Here is a 17,938-nt window from a genome sequence, read left to right as displayed (position 1 = left end):
TTCCAAATCTCAATGCTCAAGGCAAAATACTCGTGGGGTGAAAAATTCTGTACATAAAGCCTCTAAGCACTATTTACTGTAGCTGATACATACCACTAATAGGCTGTAAGCAATGGATGTAGAGGACAATGGGGGAAACTACCTTTAATGACAATGGACAAGACATAAAAGCTGAAGAGGGAAACAAAAGTGCAAAACACAACAGAAAATGTGTTCTAAAAGGCCAGAGATCTGAATCTGAGAAATTGCCTCCAACTTCACATTATTTTTTGAAAATACGAGCTTATGTGTGTCGCGATATGAAAGCTTTGCAAGTTTACTTTAAAAACTTACAGGAATGATTTTAAGCCAGTTTTAATTTAGGCCTATTCCATTACAAAATTAGCATCTTCTGCAATCTCAATTTATTGCTGCATTGTGAAACCTCTTGTGATACATAAACAAATCTCTGAAGGGAAACAAATCAATAAAATGTCTAATTTAATTAACCATGGTTTTGGATTCATCAAGACAACTCTACAAAAAATAAACCGCTTACTTGTCAGTATTTTCCATGTCTTCTTTTCATCATCATAATACTGAACCAAATTGCTGGGTAGCCGGTCAGGTCCGGGAGGCAATCCTCCGACTAATAACAGCATTTTCTTATTGGAGCGAATTCTTCACCCAAAAAAGAGAAAAGATGAATAACTATATTATTGTAGAGTATTTTTAGTGGCAACAAAATCACAACCATCAAAAGAATGTTCACTGCTTGCAGTTTTCTATTTCATTTTTTGCATTTCTTTCCCCAATCATGTCTCAATAATTTTTTGAACCAAGCAGAAAAATGATCAGAAAAGCTGCATATCCCTCTACTCATGGAATAAGCAGCTTCCTTTATGCAATTTGTTAGAGGTTCATTCTAGAACGACCTTTTTCTTATATTATCCCTTTAAATCATCACTCTTTACAGCTGAATACACATGAAATGCTCTGGAGTTGTACTAAGGTTAAGCATTAAAGTTGCATGTCAAAAATCGTATTAGTCAAAATCATTATTATAAGCCATTCTACACTCAAAGAACCTTGAAAAAATTAAGGTTATGCAGAGAGTTTGTGAGCCAACTCTTTAATCACACACTGAACTTCCAGTACTACAGTTTAGTACAATTAGTAGCACCAGGCAAACGGTTATGGGTTAAACGCTAACTTACAAGTACTTTTTTGTTTGTTTAATTTAGCCCAGACTCCTGCTTTCCCATTCCCTCCCCCCCATCCCCCTATTTTCTTTGCTCTCCCCCTGTGCACCACTGGCTATAGCAACACCAATTGGTAAAAATGAGACTGTGATGTTGTTGTGAGCCTCCCCAGAGTGGAGCCCTGCCAATGCTTGCTACTGATCCAGCGGCATGAACCTGCTCGACTGTGCAAAGTCACTCTAATTCCCTCTCTCTGTTTTTCTACCTTCTCCCCCAGGGGGCAACCACTGAAAGGAGTGACTACCCACCCATCAAGAACTGGCAATTCGCTGCTATTAACCGTGACCGTGATTCCCAATCTGCTTGGCAGTTCTTAAGAATAGGACTGCAATGTCTCATATGCAGTAAAAGCGGTTATATGCACCCTGGTCTCCACCACTATACCTGATGAACGTACATTTCTTTGCAATGTTAATGGATTTAGCACAATTGTATGTGAAGAGGGGAAGGAAGTCCTAGACCCCAGATGAGTCCTGATGCTTTAATAGAAATTCAAGTATATGTTAAGTGACTATCAGTCACCCTAAGCCTGAAAATGATAAATAAAGAACCCTGATATAACAATTCATTCTATATATGATGGTGATATAGCATTTTAAAATACATCCATACTATTTATTGTCCATAAGGGACAGCATGTTTGCCATAATACACCCTTGCTATACACCACTGCTTTGTTGAGTAGAATGGTGTTATTGGCACTAATTTAGATATTTTTAATGAACATTCCTTGCAAGGAACGCCAGAGAACTCCATTAATCAAGCTCCATTATCACTAAATTTTGTACTCACAACAACAGGGTGAACTCTCTGCATAGAAACCCCATTATCAGTAATACACTCCAGTAGAGGGAGCCTTATCACTGATGTCCATAGACTATTTTTTTAAAATACAGTTTACATTATTATTTGGCAAGACTGTGATTGTCTGAGAGACTAATTTACACTTATGTTCATACTGCACCCTATTTAAAATTTGTGCACAATAAACTCTAGCAAGTTTTGATTTTCTTTCAATATTCGTTGCCTTTAGATATGTGCTATCCCACCTGCTCTTCATCAGAGAGAGAATGTACAATGGGAGATTCCATCTACTTTAAGGTTACGAATCAAACCTTTCAGATGGTACTGTGATATGTTGCTACACAGAGTACAATTATAGTTCTAGATATTTGGGAAATACGACAACACCAGAAAGACAGATAGGGGATGCTATAACAGATAAATTAATTTCAGAATAAATAAAGCTAAGGCTTTTGTAAGTTGCCAAATTGACAGCATAGGAAATGGAAACCCTCATTTTATGTACAGAATTTATACAGCAGGGACAGTGACAGAGCAAGATTCTCCACTGTCTTACCAATGTGCTTGAACCATGATTTGGAGGGAGTCATTCCATCTTCCTGACAATTCAGTCTTTGGCCTACGCGCCAAAACTTCTATTTATTGTCAGGTGATAGTTGTTACCAGTCTGCTAGACTCCATATGTAAGTGAGATCAGAAGTTGGCTCACAGTCATTGCCAGAATGGACCAGATTCAAACTATGACTTAGCTGTCAAAGCTTCCATATATATTACTAATTCCCTGAGATATTCAGTTCTTCCAAAGAAAGACGTTTAATGAAAGTATGGTAGACAGAAAATATGCAACATAAGAGAATGCTAAACTCTTTTTTTTTGTGACTGCACATGTAACTAGTGGCACAGAAAACTGGAGACATAAGTTAGTTATGCATGATCATCCCTAATGATAGAGAATAAATTGTTTATTCCAACCCTCTTGTGTTATATGTTATAGTTATCTCACAATCAATTCTACTTGTATTATAAAAATTTGAATGCTCTTGTAAGATCTAGTTGATAAAGGAACATATTTCAGTTTTCAACTTTCATCTAATAAACTCCTTTCTCCTCACAGCATGGTGAAAAAACAATGAACAAATAAGGCTTAATGGCTAAGGTGCAAAATGAAATCACAGAATATGTCAGACTTAACTTTGAATTTCAAGACTTTGGCACCACGCAATCCACCCTCAATTTTATTTAAACAAAGCCCAACTTGTATATTTACAGTATCCTGAAGAGGGAGTGACACGTCTATAAAAGAAATGTTTTTTTAAAATGTTTTAGTCAATGAGGTAAATAAGAGTAGCTTTATAAAAGTTCGTATGAATTCAGTAGCCAGGATCTTTTTGAGGAAAAACATCTGGATCTTTCAGATAATTACTATGTTTTTTATCTAAAACATGCACTATTTAATTGATTTATGTTCAGAAACATTCCAATGTATTGGGTAAATACAAGTGTCGATATTTCTTTATATAGCATGCTTTATTGGCTTGGTAGACTAGATCCAAAGGTGCTTTTCTGATCTTTGGAGTAAATGCATCTATTCTAGGTTTTGAAATATGTATTTTTATTTACTGGATCATACTTTAACCATGTTTGATATTACATCCAGTAATAGTACTACAGCAGAATGTTAACCTGTACGCACATGATACATGTGAAAAATCTCACTGTTCATAGGCAGTAACCTATTTTCAAACATTAATGTAATTAAATAAAAACAGTAAGATAAAAGTAGAGTCTAAAGCTCATGTGATTGCTAGCAGAATCCTAAGAGAGATATTTTCCCTATTACATTGCTACTGATTTGTTATTTTGATAATATGCAATTATCATCTGAAACACTTCAGATTGCAACTGAAACTTTCTTTTTATAGTCTATATTTCATAGTATTGTATGTCACATGACATATTAATAGGATGTGATTCACATTCACACTAATATGGCTATTTATATTCGCTGATACTTAGTTAATACTAGTAGATCCCAACCTGGGGCGGTTGAAATGTTGTTGACTGTAGCAGGCATGCTTGTGTAGTATTAAAAGCTGATATATGCTACTCTAAGTAACTTTTCCTGTAAACGGTTTTTTGATACCCAGGCTCCACGGGGTCTATTCTACCCGATCCAGACACATACTCCTGTTAATTATTATTATTTTCACAGAGATAGCTGCTTCTATATGAAAATCTCAAAAAAATTAATAAACCTTAATTAAGACTCACCGAACCCCAAGCCATGTGGAATTTATTTTACCTATTTCAGAGTGTGTAAAGTCTAGCAAAAATATTTTAAGGCCAAAATTTTAAAACTTGGATGTCTGAAGTCAGGCACAAAAACCTATATCTTTAAACACCTATATGAGTGGACTGATTTTCAAAGATGCTGAATTCCCGTAACTCCTACTGACATCAAAGGAAGCTGTAAGTGCTCAGCATCTCTGAAAACCTGGCCACTGATTTAGTAGTCTAAGCTAACTTTATGTTCACAGGTTGAAAATTTTAGCCGAAAGGCATGCCTACACTGCATTCTTCTTTTGGCGGCGTGTTCAGTAGCCACCCTAGCACAGGTATAACTGCAGTAGAGTCGGTGACACACAACTTAGGCGAGTACAACGAACACACGCCTGATGGGTGTGGATATGCACATGAGTACATACCCTGCATGGCTCAACTAAGCCATACCTTCCCATCTACACTGCTATTTTTAGCAGTGTAGTGTCCTGCTGCCTCCTTGCTGCTAGAACCTTTCCCCTCCACAGGAACAGACTTCACCAGTAGGGAAAGACTGTGGCAGGAGGAAGGCAGGGAAAAAGGCCCAGGCAGCTCCCTGCTACTGAGCCTTTCCTTGATGCAGGTAAAGACTCTGGCAGCAGTGAAAAGCTTTGGCAGGGGGGTTTCCGCAGTGCCTCCTCCCTGCCAGACCGTTTCCTTCTGCAGTGAAAGATTTTGCCAGCAGGAAGCTACTGAAGCCTTTCCCTGCTGCCTGAGTATTTCACTGACACGTGTAGCTATCCACCGCATTGTGGACGCTTCTTGCTTTTCACAACAGCATGAAGTTTCACATATCCTACATGCTGCCCTGCCAGTGGTGTGTAAAATAGATATAGTCTAAATGACTTGCTCATCGTTATGCAGTGGTAGAGACAGGCACAGAACTCAGAAGTCCTGACATCAAGTCCCCATCCAAAGCAAGTATGCAGTCCTGCCATCCTCATGTTAAAGTAAAACAATACCAGTGAAAATATCTTCCTTGCTGATTTAATTTTTTCTGATTAACCACCCCCTGCTGGGCTTTCCTCATCTCTGTAGCTACTCATAGCAGTTCAGAAGTCTCTCTGTTGGGGAAGGAAGGAAAACCCCACCTATTCCAGGTCCGAAAGATTCCAAACTGAATATGAAAACATCATATTAATTAATGTTTAAAAAATAGATTGGAATAAAATCCAGAAATATCAATCTTAACTCTTTACACATATTGTATATGCTATTAAAAGTAATGAAGAAAAATGCAGTTTAGGGGGGCTCCAGATTGGTGGTTATGTCAATCAAAGAACAGAAATTAGTAGCTAAAAAATGTGACCCGCAGTTCAGTAAGCCACGATCACCTTTTTGCACATGTTTAAATGCCATTGAAGTCAATTATGTACTTTTCTGAATGGGGCCTATATAGGCCAACCTAGCACTGTTCAAAATAATAAGTAGTAAGAGTCCTAAGAAAATGACACTGGCAGAATGAGCTGGGTTAGTTACCAGTATAAACAAATAATTGCTTTAAGGCTCAGATTTGACCTAAAAGTTAAAAATACAGCCTCATTCAGCCCTGGTGTTATTAGTCCATTAGTTGAAATGAAGTCACACCAGGGTTTAGTTTGGCCCACTGTGTCCATGACAGTTCTTGGAAAACTTTTTTCCCAAAAGATGCCTCTGAATGGAACAGTGTCCAGTTCATAGTGCCTAACAAAAGTCCGAACAGAGAATCAGATTGCTGCACTGCAAATTTCTTCTGCTGCTGTGGCCATCCTCTTGGATGAGGGTATTGGTCTTGCAGAATTTGCTATAAATCCGTAAAGAACCACCTTGCCAAGTTCTATACAGCCTCTTTTAATGCAAGATATGAGCCATCTGAAGATTGTTTACTTTGATGCTTTTTGTCTTCTGCAGTTTAGATAGAAAAACAAAATAAGTTCAGAGGCTTCATCCATCTCTTTTTTACTCTTTATGGGCATTTTGAGAACTCTCTTCACAGCACATTTACACCACAGCTTTCCTTTTTCATGCTCCCGTTTAGGGCTGAAATTTGGGAAGACAGTCTCTTGTGGCTGGTGAATTGACGTTGGACATAAGTGGCGGGGATGTTTTAAGAACTACCCTAATGCTGTGGGAATGCAATATAAGGTCTTCTAAGGCTAACATACCCAGTGCTGACCCTCTCATTTCACAGGTAAACATGACTAGAAACATTCATTTAACAGACAGAAGAGACCAGGATACAGAGGTTCAAATGTGGGCTTACTGACGGTTTGGAACACCAAACTTAAGTTTCGGTTTGGACACAATTTTGTTGATAGGCTTTATTAGATTCAGAAACTAATTGGGGATGTATATGTATCTGGGATCTTTTATCTGACCCTAACATAACTGAGAGACAAGGTGGGCGAGGGAATATCTTTTATTGGACCAACTTCTGTAGGTAAAATAGACAAGCCTTGGAGCTACACAGAGCTCTTCTTCAACTGGCAGAGCAAGGGTCTAAACTTTTAGAGTACTCAAAGTGTGCCCTAAGGGCACGCCCTTCTGTAGGAAGTCTGGGATGTGGAGAATATTTTTTTCCTAGGGTCACAGTTCTTGTCTCAATACCAATATATGAATTTTAGTCAAATCCTGGAGTGTGCTCTATAGGTTCCCTACACAACAATATCCCATAAATGATTTGGTTAGAACAACTTTTTTTTCCAACATATTCCTTTCCTTAGGAGGAGGCATCTATGAGGAACTGAATGGTGGTCCCACTGATGTCATCACTAAGTCTGAGAAACAGAGTCTTCTCATTCAGTTTGATGCCATGAAGATGGTAGATATTCTTTCTGATTTTATTCTCTGTATAGGCCTGCTTAGCAGAGTACCCAGAGACGATATACCATATATATTGTAGTAGAATTAATAGCTACATCTGTCTAAGCCTGCATTTGATGACTCCAGGAAATAACTTTTTCGCCATTCATTTCCTTGGGAGAGGAAGGGTTGATTGGGGATTGACCTGCAGACTATTTGAGGGGTTGGGGATCTGGGACAGGAAATGGTGTATGACATTGGGTAGAGGTTGGGGGAAGTTAAGAACAACAAGCTGGGGTAGTGAACTGTTGTGGGGACTGATGTCTGTTTGTGATCCTCTTGATCTATTGAAATGATTTAATTTTTGTCCAGCACACAGAGCACTGGATAAGTACTTCATAAATAAATAAGAGATCAGATACTCATTCCTAGAAAAAAAAATTTAATCTTTGTCTTGTGATTGACCTTGGAAGCAGAAGTCTAACTTGAGGTTGACTGTATCAATGAGAAATATGATTGAAGATTTCATGATTAAAGCACTGTTGATGAGGTTGCCTGCTAACCAGTATGCTTTTTTAAAATGTTTGTTTCCTTTTATGTACATTTCCTATATGATTGTCAATATGGAATTTCCACCCACTCTATTAAGACTAATGATTCCTGAGGTGACCCGGAGTTCTGAATACCTTTCAGACTTTTTTACTAATGCAATCACTGCTTGGTTTCATGTTGTTACTAACTTGTGATGGTTTCTGAGTTGATTCTGAAAAGTTAAGATAGCAGGCTTCTCTGTTCTTAGTTCCAGGACACTCAGATTGAATATCTTCTCATTTGGCGGTTAGATCCCCTGTGTTGTTATATGAACTAAGTATGGGCTGCTGTCCTTAAAGGTTGGCCTCCATTATTACTGTTTCTCTCGGAGGAACATCCAATAATGACCTTTTCATCATTGTCTCCTTGCATTACTAGCTTATTATTCATGTTGACTAGAGATTGGTACCAGCTCTTCATAAAGAATCTTTGTAGTTATCGCATATGGAACCTTGCCAAGGTTGTTATATCAGTACCTGAAATCACTGTTCCTTGTAGCTTGAGACAGGCACTAATATATGCTTTCTTTGCCCGTGTTCCATTGTGAATAGCCAGCCAAACTTATCTTCTTGAATCTTTCCTCTGTCAAAGGCATCTCTCATCTTGGGTCAATGACTATGTTGAAACCAGCTTCTTTTTGTGGAAATTTATTATGAATCCATGTTTCTGTATTTCTGTCGCTGCTGAGTTAGTCACTTCCTATACTTGCTCCTATACTCCTATGATTATATCCACACTAGAAAGTCATCCAAGCACCGGTATCTGTAAATTCACTGAGACCTGAGCTTTGCAACCGTGTCTACTAACAACCCAATGAATCCCTGAGGAACTCAATCTGATCTCAGTGGAAGGAACTTATATTCACAATGTTTAGCTTGGTAAGTGAATAACAGAAACCTTCCGTGCCAGTCTTATTGGCATGTAGACCTTTAAAAGATCTATGAATATTATTAAGTTTCCTGATGATATGGGCCTTTGCTTGATTACAATGTTGGAAGTATGTGTCAGGGTCCCCACAGCTGAACCCAGACCCAGCTCATTGCCTTCAGACACATCCTTAAACCCTGCAGGAGGGGAGGGTCCTTGGCTGCTTAATAGTGTTCCATGCCTGCAGCCATTTTTCTGGTCCTGCTCCCTACTCTCAGCTCCTTCCCTGCTCCTGCCTCTTGCTCTATGTTCCTAGATCCACCCCTGGTTTTCTCCCCCTGGCTCAGAGTTCCAGATTTCTGCTCCTGCCCCTGCTCCAGCTAATAATCTGGTTCTGATGCTTGACTACTGATTCCTAGCTCTTGACAATGGTTCACTACCTGGACTTGGTATCTCGGCTCCTGATTTGGGCTCTTGCCACTAGACTTGGTCACCTCTGCTCCACTAGGCCAATCTCCTGCCCTGACCATTAAGTAAGACTTGACTACAGCCTGATTCATAACAGTATGTGGCTGTAGGGGTACTCTACCTCAATTTATTCTTTCTTGCTATCTATGGTTCCTTTTCATTAGGAAGCTGGTCTTAGGAAATGAGAATTACTTCTGTTATCTGAGTAGAAGTGATCTTGGCTTGATTTGTCTCCTCCATTGCCTCTGATCCTAAACGTGTTTCTCTTGTATCCTGAGCTCTTTCTAAAATTTCTCCCTGAGTCCCACAGGAGCTCTAAAAGAGCTGTCTGTTCCTTTAAGGTTAGTTATCTACTTTTCCTCTCAGGTTTCTGAAGGAAAGACATTTTTATTTATTTATATTTTTTTGTCTGCTGCATCAGCTTCTACTTTTCCCAGCTTCTCCCTGAACAGTCTGCTTCTTTCAAACTTGGCAGGTGATAATATTTCTTCAAAGTTGGCTGTCTGCCTTCCAAGGACACAGCAAGAGATATCTACTAGCAACAATACTGGGTGCTATGGTCCTTAAGGGAAGTTACAGGAGCCAGTGATTATCTCAGCTACAAAAAATGATGCCAAGAAGTATTTTGGATGATAGATTTTAACTTCCTGTCCTTTGAAACTTCTGTATATTTTATTTTGTTACAGGAGCTGGATGGGCAAAGCTAGTGGTGGATGTAAGAAGGAGCTGGATGGGCAAAGCCAGTGGTGAGTAGAGCTAGATGGGAAATGGCTTACCAGAGAGATTTCAAGATTGTTCCCACCCTGAATATGGACAAAAAGTCAAACTCAAAATTTTTTAGTGAACCATAAATAATATAATAATAAAAAAATCGGTTCAGGTCAATTGAAACATTTCATTTTGATCTTTTTGAAATCTTTGTTTAGAGAATATCAAAATATTTTGTTTTGATATATTCTGATTTTAAGTGAAGTTGCCTTAAATGGAGTGGATTTATGAGTGAAGAAATTAATTGAAACTAACCCACTCCTGCAAAAAGTTTTGGTTTCAACAAATTAGCATTTTCCAGAGAAAAAACATTTTGCTGAAAAATTCCCAACCAGCTCTACAGTGGACTCCAGCCCAAAATTTCTCCTAAGGCGCCCCACTAACTTCCCATATGTTTCTTCTTTTGGGAGAATATCTTGCTGTGCAAGAATAATCATGACCTTTGTCAGGGATGAAGCTGCATTCACTTTTTGGGACAGAGAGGGACTTCACTCCATTTTCTAAGACTTATCTGAACTATCAGATAGTGATCTTATTTTTACTGGGATTTTCCCTCAATGTGTGTTTTACAGAACTCAGACCTCTTTCTTGGGGAAAAAAAGATTAGATGTTGATTTTATTTTCTATCTTCAGCTTTTCCTCACAAATATCCAGGTTGATTATCACTCTTGAATATGGAGTTGAATGATTCTACTGAGGCAGACCTTTCATTTACAATAGCCAATAATTACAGATTCAGAATTTCAGAGTTCTCCTTCCTCCCTTGAGGAACTTCTCTGCCTTCAAGATCCATGTGCAGGAGGAAACACGTGCATGAGGCTATCCTCCTTCAGCCATCCTTACCTCTACCCTCCATGGGATCAGGATGCACGTTGGGGAAAGGGCAGCAGAAGAATGGATTTCGGGGGGATTCCCACTCAGAACACCAGTACAACTGGGAGACATGCATATCCTCCTCCCTCTGGCTCCATAGTACTAACATGTAAAAGATAATACAGCCTGCCTCTGCTTGTTCCATGAAGCCTCCTCACTGACAAGGCTCCTCCTTTAGGTGAATTTCTGGGGCAACTGCAATTAGAGCAGCGTTCTGAAGGAGTGGGCCACTGTGGGGAGAAGGTCTCATTGAATGCTCAAGTGGATCTCCTAGGAATCCCCAAAGTTTGTGAGCGGGCCTGTAGCCCATAGAGCACTCACCGCTGTGGTGCCTCCTGCTGGTTGTCCAAGAATTAACTCAATTCCAGCACTCGGAGCACCTCCTCCTGGCCAGTGTCTCTCCTGCCTCAGGCCCTGTGTCCATCCCAGACCCCAGTGCCCCTTTCCTTGGGGTGCTGCCTACACCAGTACCCCCACACTCTGGGTCTCCCCTCCCAGGGGAACTCCAAACCCCTATATCCACCTTGCCTCAGTGGCTACTGCCAGTCATCATCTAGCCCCCTTTCTCTGAGGCAGACTAAAGTCTGTAATGGCCACTCATCACCAGCAAGGGGGTTGGACTTGCTGCCCTTCTTGGCCCAGCTGTCTCCCTGCAGCCCCAGTACCTCCTTTGGCCTTCAGCAAGGCCTCAGCCTGGGGACTTGCCAGGCCAGGCCACCGCTCCGCTCCCAGACAGCTACATACTCCCCACTCCAAGGCTGGAGTGAGACTGACCCAGCTACTCCCTAGGAGCCCTTCTTATACTGGCCCAGCCGGGCCCTGATTGGCTGCCTCAAGCCTTGGCTGCTGGTGGGTGCAGAGCACCCACTAATTTTTCCCCTTAAGTACCTGCCTGAACCAGGGCCTATATCAGGAGCAAAGAAGTCAGAGAAGTGACCAGCGCAAAATCAGTAAAAGGGATATCAGAATAAAGTTAAGCATGTGCTTAAGTGCTCTGCTGAATCACAGCCTGATTATTCAGCACCTTGCAGGATCAAGCCTCTAGCATACCACAGTGTTTAATGGGAATATTACTCTTAAACTTTCTTTAAAATTAGAGTTTAGTTGTAGTCCGAAAGGTAACTTTGGAAAAAAGTCATTATGGGAGGTTCCATCTTTATGGTCTCTGTGGCTTCCAGAAAGAATCTGCTTGGTTTACAGGTGGAAATCTGTTTTCTTTTACTAACTGAGACTCCTGAAAATCCAACATGAATGTCAAACTGGACTCTTTCTAGTTCATGCATCTGCAACAATACAGATTTTGCATTTGGAACTCAGTAAATAATTCTGTTCCTTCTGCATGAGCCAGAATAAAACCCAGTTCCCTTTTCCATAGCTATATTGGCTCTGCAGTGCCGAAAAGAGTGAAAACTTATTTTAGGCAGTAAAGTAAATAGATATGACTCAGAATACATTCAAGGGACAGCTCTATTAAGTAAGATGGTACCATTTTTATGTAGTTACTTTTGAAAGCAAAACAACCATATGTTAAGCTTTCTGACATTTACTCTTTCTACTTGGTGAGAATTTAAGAAATGTGACTAGGTCAAATTCCAAAGTAGTTGTGTGCTATAATTTTCAAGTAGTACATTAGAGAGAAAGGTGTTGTTTTAAGTAAGGAAGAAAGTTATCAGGTGAATTTTTAGTGTGTGTGGGATCTTCCCGATTTCTTCTATGCTTACCAAGCAGATGTCTATGTCACTGTGCTGTTTACTTCTCAGTAATTAAAAACTTTAGTGTACATAGGGAGTAACTTATCTCTTAAAGACCCATGAATCCTTTTTGAATAATCTTTTATCATTTTTTTTTAAGTTCTAATCTATTAAGATTATTATTGCTCCCAGGAAACCACAGTGAACTTTGACAATCCTACAAATATTTTTTTCATCTATTTATTTTACTGTTCAGTAATTTTTAGATATTATTTTTCAAATTCATAATTCCAGAAAATGTTGCCATATCTTTTTTCTTAAAAATAACATGTTCACTGAATGTTAAGCCTATCAGATATCATAGTTTTAGCAAAACTATATCTAGCAGACAGCAAAAGCTTGTCTGGATAGGTGTATAAGTTTGTCCTTGTTTATTTCTTTCATTTCACTAGGTACAATAGTACTTCTTATGCAATAGACCAGTGCTTTGTATGTATTCTGAGTCATATTTAGTCAGTAAAGTAAGTAGATTAGTTTTCACTCTTGTCAGAACTTCAGAGCCAGTATAGCTAAGAGAGAGGGATCTGGATTTTTAAAGGCATGTGTGGATCAGTACAATCTGATGGAACAATGAGGTGACCTTAAGATCATCAAGACACAACAAAGGATCTTGACTGAGCATTATCAATTCTGTGCTCTGCAATCCAGTCCCAAATATGAAAATACACAAAATGCATTCTGTATCCTAGTTAGTTTTGGTACTTTAATATTTAACACTTCATGAAAGGTTGTATGTATGTTTGTAAAATTAGATTTAAAATGTTTTAGACATACCACTTGTGATTCTCAAAACAAAACAGAAGCTAGTTACAATACTGTTTCTAAACATATGTTAAAGTTGAGAATGTGACAGTGTGTTATTCACCTTTTAAAGTTAATATAAGGATGTCTGGAATATTATCAACAATACCCACACCTATTCTAAATTAAAAAAATGATTTTCATAGTCTCTCTTAGCCAATTAAACGACTGCCATTTAGGAGCCAATTTAAGTCTGTTAAGTACAATCCTTCATGTACTTTCCTGCTTAAAGTAAAAGACCGCTTCCAGCAGCAGGAGTATCTGATTCTTACAGCATCCATGACACTTGTAAGCAGTCAGTGGTCAGAACACCACTACATATCCTTCAAATGATATGGACCAGTGAAGCTGGAAGGTATCTTCACTGAACCAAACAGCCTGGTATCTCAGCAATCCACCAGGACATGAGCCCCAGCATGCCCCAGGGTGGTGTGTGGAATCTAGACTGAAACAGGTAGTGGATTTTGCGTTTTGAAAGTCAACTGTTCTGAATGTTGAAATCTAAGGATATTTACCAGAAATAATTTTTGCTACAAATGTTTGTATTCTTTTTTTATTCCAGTATTTACCACTGGGAATCATTTAGATACTTTGGTGATGGGTGCAAAAAATCCCTAAAACAGACAAACAGAGATAATAAAAGAAGGCACTTGTAGTATTTCTAAAGCTAAATCATTTGGGTACATACTAAAATTAGATTTTCAAAAAATAGTCTGCATTAACAGTAAAATATCATGTCATTTAAAATCTTAATATTATACCACTCTTTCCTATGAATACCAGGTATTAATAATAGCCCACTTAATATTAATAATAGTTAAAATGCAGAGCAAAATCTTCTAAACATGCTTTGATTTTTGTAATACTGTGTCACCATATTTGCTTTATATCATTCCATTTTTTGAACAAAATGAAGTATACATGTAAGGGAAGAAAAATTAAACCCCTCAAATATCCTTTTAATTTAGTTTCCATTTACTAACTACTCATTAAACTATATGGAATGCTTTCACCTCCTGACACTAATCTCACATTGTCAGTCTTTTACATCACGATTCATTACCTCATTAACACGAAACATAACTGAGATGTCATAGATATAAACATTATGAAGTCACAAGTTTTGATGCATAATATGGAATTTATCTGAACATCAATAATATCAGAACAAGTATAACTGCAATTCTTCTTACAAAAATCAATTAATGGGATTTAAATATATGTATTATAGTTTAAAATGTATTGTACTGAAGATGCATCCCCTTCATTAAAGAGATAGAATTGGGGGGAAATGGCCTATAATAATTACAAGAAGTTCTCAAGTCATGAATCTTTACATGCACAGTCAAATCTAATGTTTACACTTTAAGGCTATGGATTAGGCGTGATATCTTATGGAGTTGTGGTGATTACCACGATAGAAAGATGGGAAGCTGACAAGATACTAACTCCTAATGCAAACAGCCCTGGGAGCTCATAATAGGATTTAAAACTGATGCTAGTAAACCATGGCTGTTTGCACATACAGTCTTCTTCCCACATTATATTTTAAGAGGCAGCTATTAAATCGTAATCCTGTTTGCAATACACACCTCTAAAAATAGTTTTGTAAATACCAAACTATACGGTGTTGTAGTGTCTGGAAAACAGCATAGTATCTTTTCCACTTTGCTGTATTTCCAACCACCCAGTACAGACAGTGGTATGCAGTGAGAAATTACCCCTCCCTCTCTTTACCCTAGTCAGTTTCCCGTCAGACGTGTCCTAGCTTCATAAATGAATGGAGAGATTTTAAAAGACAGAAGCATTTTGCTCTCAGATATTAGACAGATCAGCATCAACTTCGGCATCAAAGCAACTTCTCTGATCACTGAGAAAAGGGGAGGGAACAAAACAAAGTTTGTTTGGCAGGGCTGGGGGAAAAGGGTAGCACCGCAATCGTTCATTTCCATCTTTGTCTGGTTTGTACTAAACAAGATGACACTGAAGACATGTGACACTTCATTAATCAAAAGTCCTTTTCCGGAGTCGAAGGTAGGTTAAAATATTACAAAGAGGTACAGCTAGCTAGGGCTATAGCAAAACCTTCTAGAAACATTAGGTGCACAGCACAATCACTCCATATCAAACTGACCGCACAGATCATAACTAATGGGTCAACAACACTACCCATGTTTTTGTTCCTTTAGGGTGTAACACACTTGGCATTTTTCTAATGCGCTTGTGGGTTTTATATCCGATACCTGTGGCTGTGTCTGCCCCCCGCCCCCAGCTCAGTGTGTGGGTGTGCTAGAGGGGGCTCCCTCCTCCCCGCTGCATGCCCCTCACCCCACCTCTCTTCCTTTGTTGGATCTTTTCAGGTTGAACTCAACTTTTACCCCTCCAGGCATTTACTGAAAACCACTAAGTTCGTGGCTGAATCACCCCCTCCCACCTGCCAGCCACTGTCCTCCATTCAGCTTCCCCAGCTCCCCCTTACCTGCTGGCCAGGCTCTGCCTGCAGTGCTGCCTGAAGGGCATCAGGTGGTAGTTCATGGCGTCCAGCAGCAGCTTCTGGCAGACGGGATCGGTGCGCATGAAATCCACGGACTGGACCCGCTCCACCAGCTCCGGGGCCGGAATGAGGGCGAAGCGGAGCCGCTTCATGAGGTCCGGGGCGTATTGCATGCGGGTCTCCCGGTCGTGCTCCAGCCAGAGCACGGACATTTGGAAGAGCGCCAGCTCCGATTCCACAGGGGGAGGCAGCGAGTCGAGCAGGGCGCGCATCTCCTCGAAGTTGAGCAGCAGCACGTCCTCCACCAGGTACTTGTTGGCCAGCTTCTTGGTCTCCTCCAGGCCGTGCAGGGCGGCGATCTTGCACACCTGCTTGTAGTTCTGCACCGAGATCTGGTCGTTGAGGAACTGCACGCACAGCTTGGTGACCTGCGGGATGTGCAGGATCTTGCTGACCGACAGCACCTCCTCCACCGTGTCCAGGGACAGGGTCACGTTGGCCGTGTACAGGTACTCCAGCACCAGGCGCAGCCCGATGGACGAGCAGCCTTGCAACACCAGGTTGTTGATGGCTCTGGGACTGGCCAGCAGCTTGTCCTCCGGGGAGGAAGAAGGGGTGCCCTGCTCCTCCTGCTGCTGCTCCTTGGGGGGTGCCCCCAGGCCCAGCCCGTCCTGAGCGCCTGGCCCCAGCGCCAGCGGTTGGGGGTGGCCGCCACCGCCGCTGCTGGAGAAGAGGGATCGGAAGTACTGGGAGCAGGAGGCCAGCACGGCCTTGTGGCAGTGGAACTGCTGGCCCTGGGCCGTCAGGGTCACGTCGCAGAAGAGCTGCTTCCTCCACAGCAGGTTGAGGCCATGCAGCAGGTTGTCGCTGTGGCTGGGGTCGAAGGTGGAGGTCCTGTCCCCGGATCTGGACATGGCGAGCAGCCTCAACGCACCTGCCTTTACACCCTCCTCCAAGCTGGGCAAAGGAGGCAGGGGAAGGGAAGGGGACAACAATAAACACAGAGCTTTACAGCAGGCCTGGAGCACTCATCATTGCTAGATGTGCATGTTTGCAACGCAAGAGCCTCTCCACTCAGCCGCCCCCTCCCCAGAGCAACGGCCCTAAAGCCATGCACAGCAGCAGCAAGCTGGCGCCGGGTGCATCTGGGAGCTGGAGCCTGCACAAGCTCCTGGGGCCGGTGCCTGGCGCGGGGGCTTTGTCCTCCATGCACAGGGCTTGTGTAACTAGGGAGCAGAGGGAAGCAGAGGGGCAGGGAGGCGCGCGGCTTGGGGACCCCCCCCCCCCTACACACACACAGTTTGCAAATCGTGCTTGTTTCCAGGGGAGGAGCGAGGAGTTGGGGGCTGTTTTCAAATGCGAAAACTCTGCGATGCCCCGAGAAACTAGCCACGGGCTGGCTGAGAAAAAACCCTTCCCCCCGCGTCAGCCCAGCGCGGCAATACAGCCTCGGCGGCCCCCTGCCCAGCCTGTTGCTCTCCCTCCCTTCTGCTGCTCGCGGCTCCATAGCGCCGGGCTCCGCTTAGCCCCGCTGCAGCCCGCGCGCGCGCGCGTGTCTGTGGCTCGGGGGCCGGCGCTGCCCCGCGCTCCCGCCGCTCCACTTGCGCGGCTTGGCGCGAGTTGGCAGCCCGGCGCTGGGCCGGCGGAGGAGGATTGGCGGGGGCGGGGGGAGCCTGGGCTTGTCCTGCCCTCCGGTTTCTTCGCCTCTGGGCAGGAGGCGCCGCCGCTTTTTAACTCCGCGAACTGTGGGAAGTTCAAGTTGGGGGGGAGCCCGGGGGGAGCCGCTGGCATCTGCCCCGCCACTCCCGGAGACACCCCGCTGCGCCGGGAGGCGCCGCCTGGGGCCGGGGCTCAAGCGCCGAGTGGGACCCTGATACGGCACCTTCGCGGGCTGGAGAGACGGGGACCGGGGCTGGCCGCATCCCGCCTCCGAGAGAGCCGAGCCCGCCACTGCTCTTCCCGCTCCTCGGCGGGACCCTCCCGGGCCCGGCTCCTTCCATTGCAGCGCGGCCGCTCACGCCTCACTCTGAAACCTGCTTTCCTTATATTTTCCCCTATTTACTGGGGGGGGGGGGGGGGGAAGGGGTCGCCCGAGCCACTTTCCCTGCCCCGCTCCGGCTGAACACCCCCCCCCCTTTGCCTTTCCAGCATGGGTTTAAGAAATCTCCACGAGCCTCTCC

At 42.4% G+C, this 17,938-nt stretch overlaps 1 protein-coding gene across 2 annotated transcripts in view; it reads right to left on the bottom strand.

Annotated features, from left to right (window-relative positions):
* KLHL14 (kelch like family member 14) overlaps positions 1 to 17,938 on the bottom strand; it is a 75,620-nt gene extending 57,682 nt beyond the window's left edge. Inside the window, exons 1-3 of one of the 2 annotated variants that reach the window (XM_043539674.1) lie at positions 17,641 to 17,938; positions 15,744 to 16,715; positions 539 to 660 (exon numbers count right to left, since the gene is read on the bottom strand). In XM_043539674.1, coding sequence (XP_043395609.1) covers positions 539 to 660; positions 15,744 to 16,672 — 1,051 coding nt within the window. In that variant the 5' untranslated portion in view covers positions 16,673 to 16,715; positions 17,641 to 17,938. The remainder of the gene's footprint in view (positions 1 to 538; positions 661 to 15,743; positions 16,716 to 17,640) is intronic. The other variant, XM_007058789.4, reaches the window with a different exon arrangement.

The sequence above is a fragment of the Chelonia mydas genome, chromosome 2, assembly GCF_015237465.2.
Source record: "Chelonia mydas isolate rCheMyd1 chromosome 2, rCheMyd1.pri.v2, whole genome shotgun sequence".
Lineage (NCBI taxonomy): Eukaryota > Metazoa > Chordata > Testudines > Cheloniidae > Chelonia > Chelonia mydas.
Note: the sequence above shows the minus strand (reverse complement) of the source record. Positions and strands in the feature narration are given on the sequence as shown.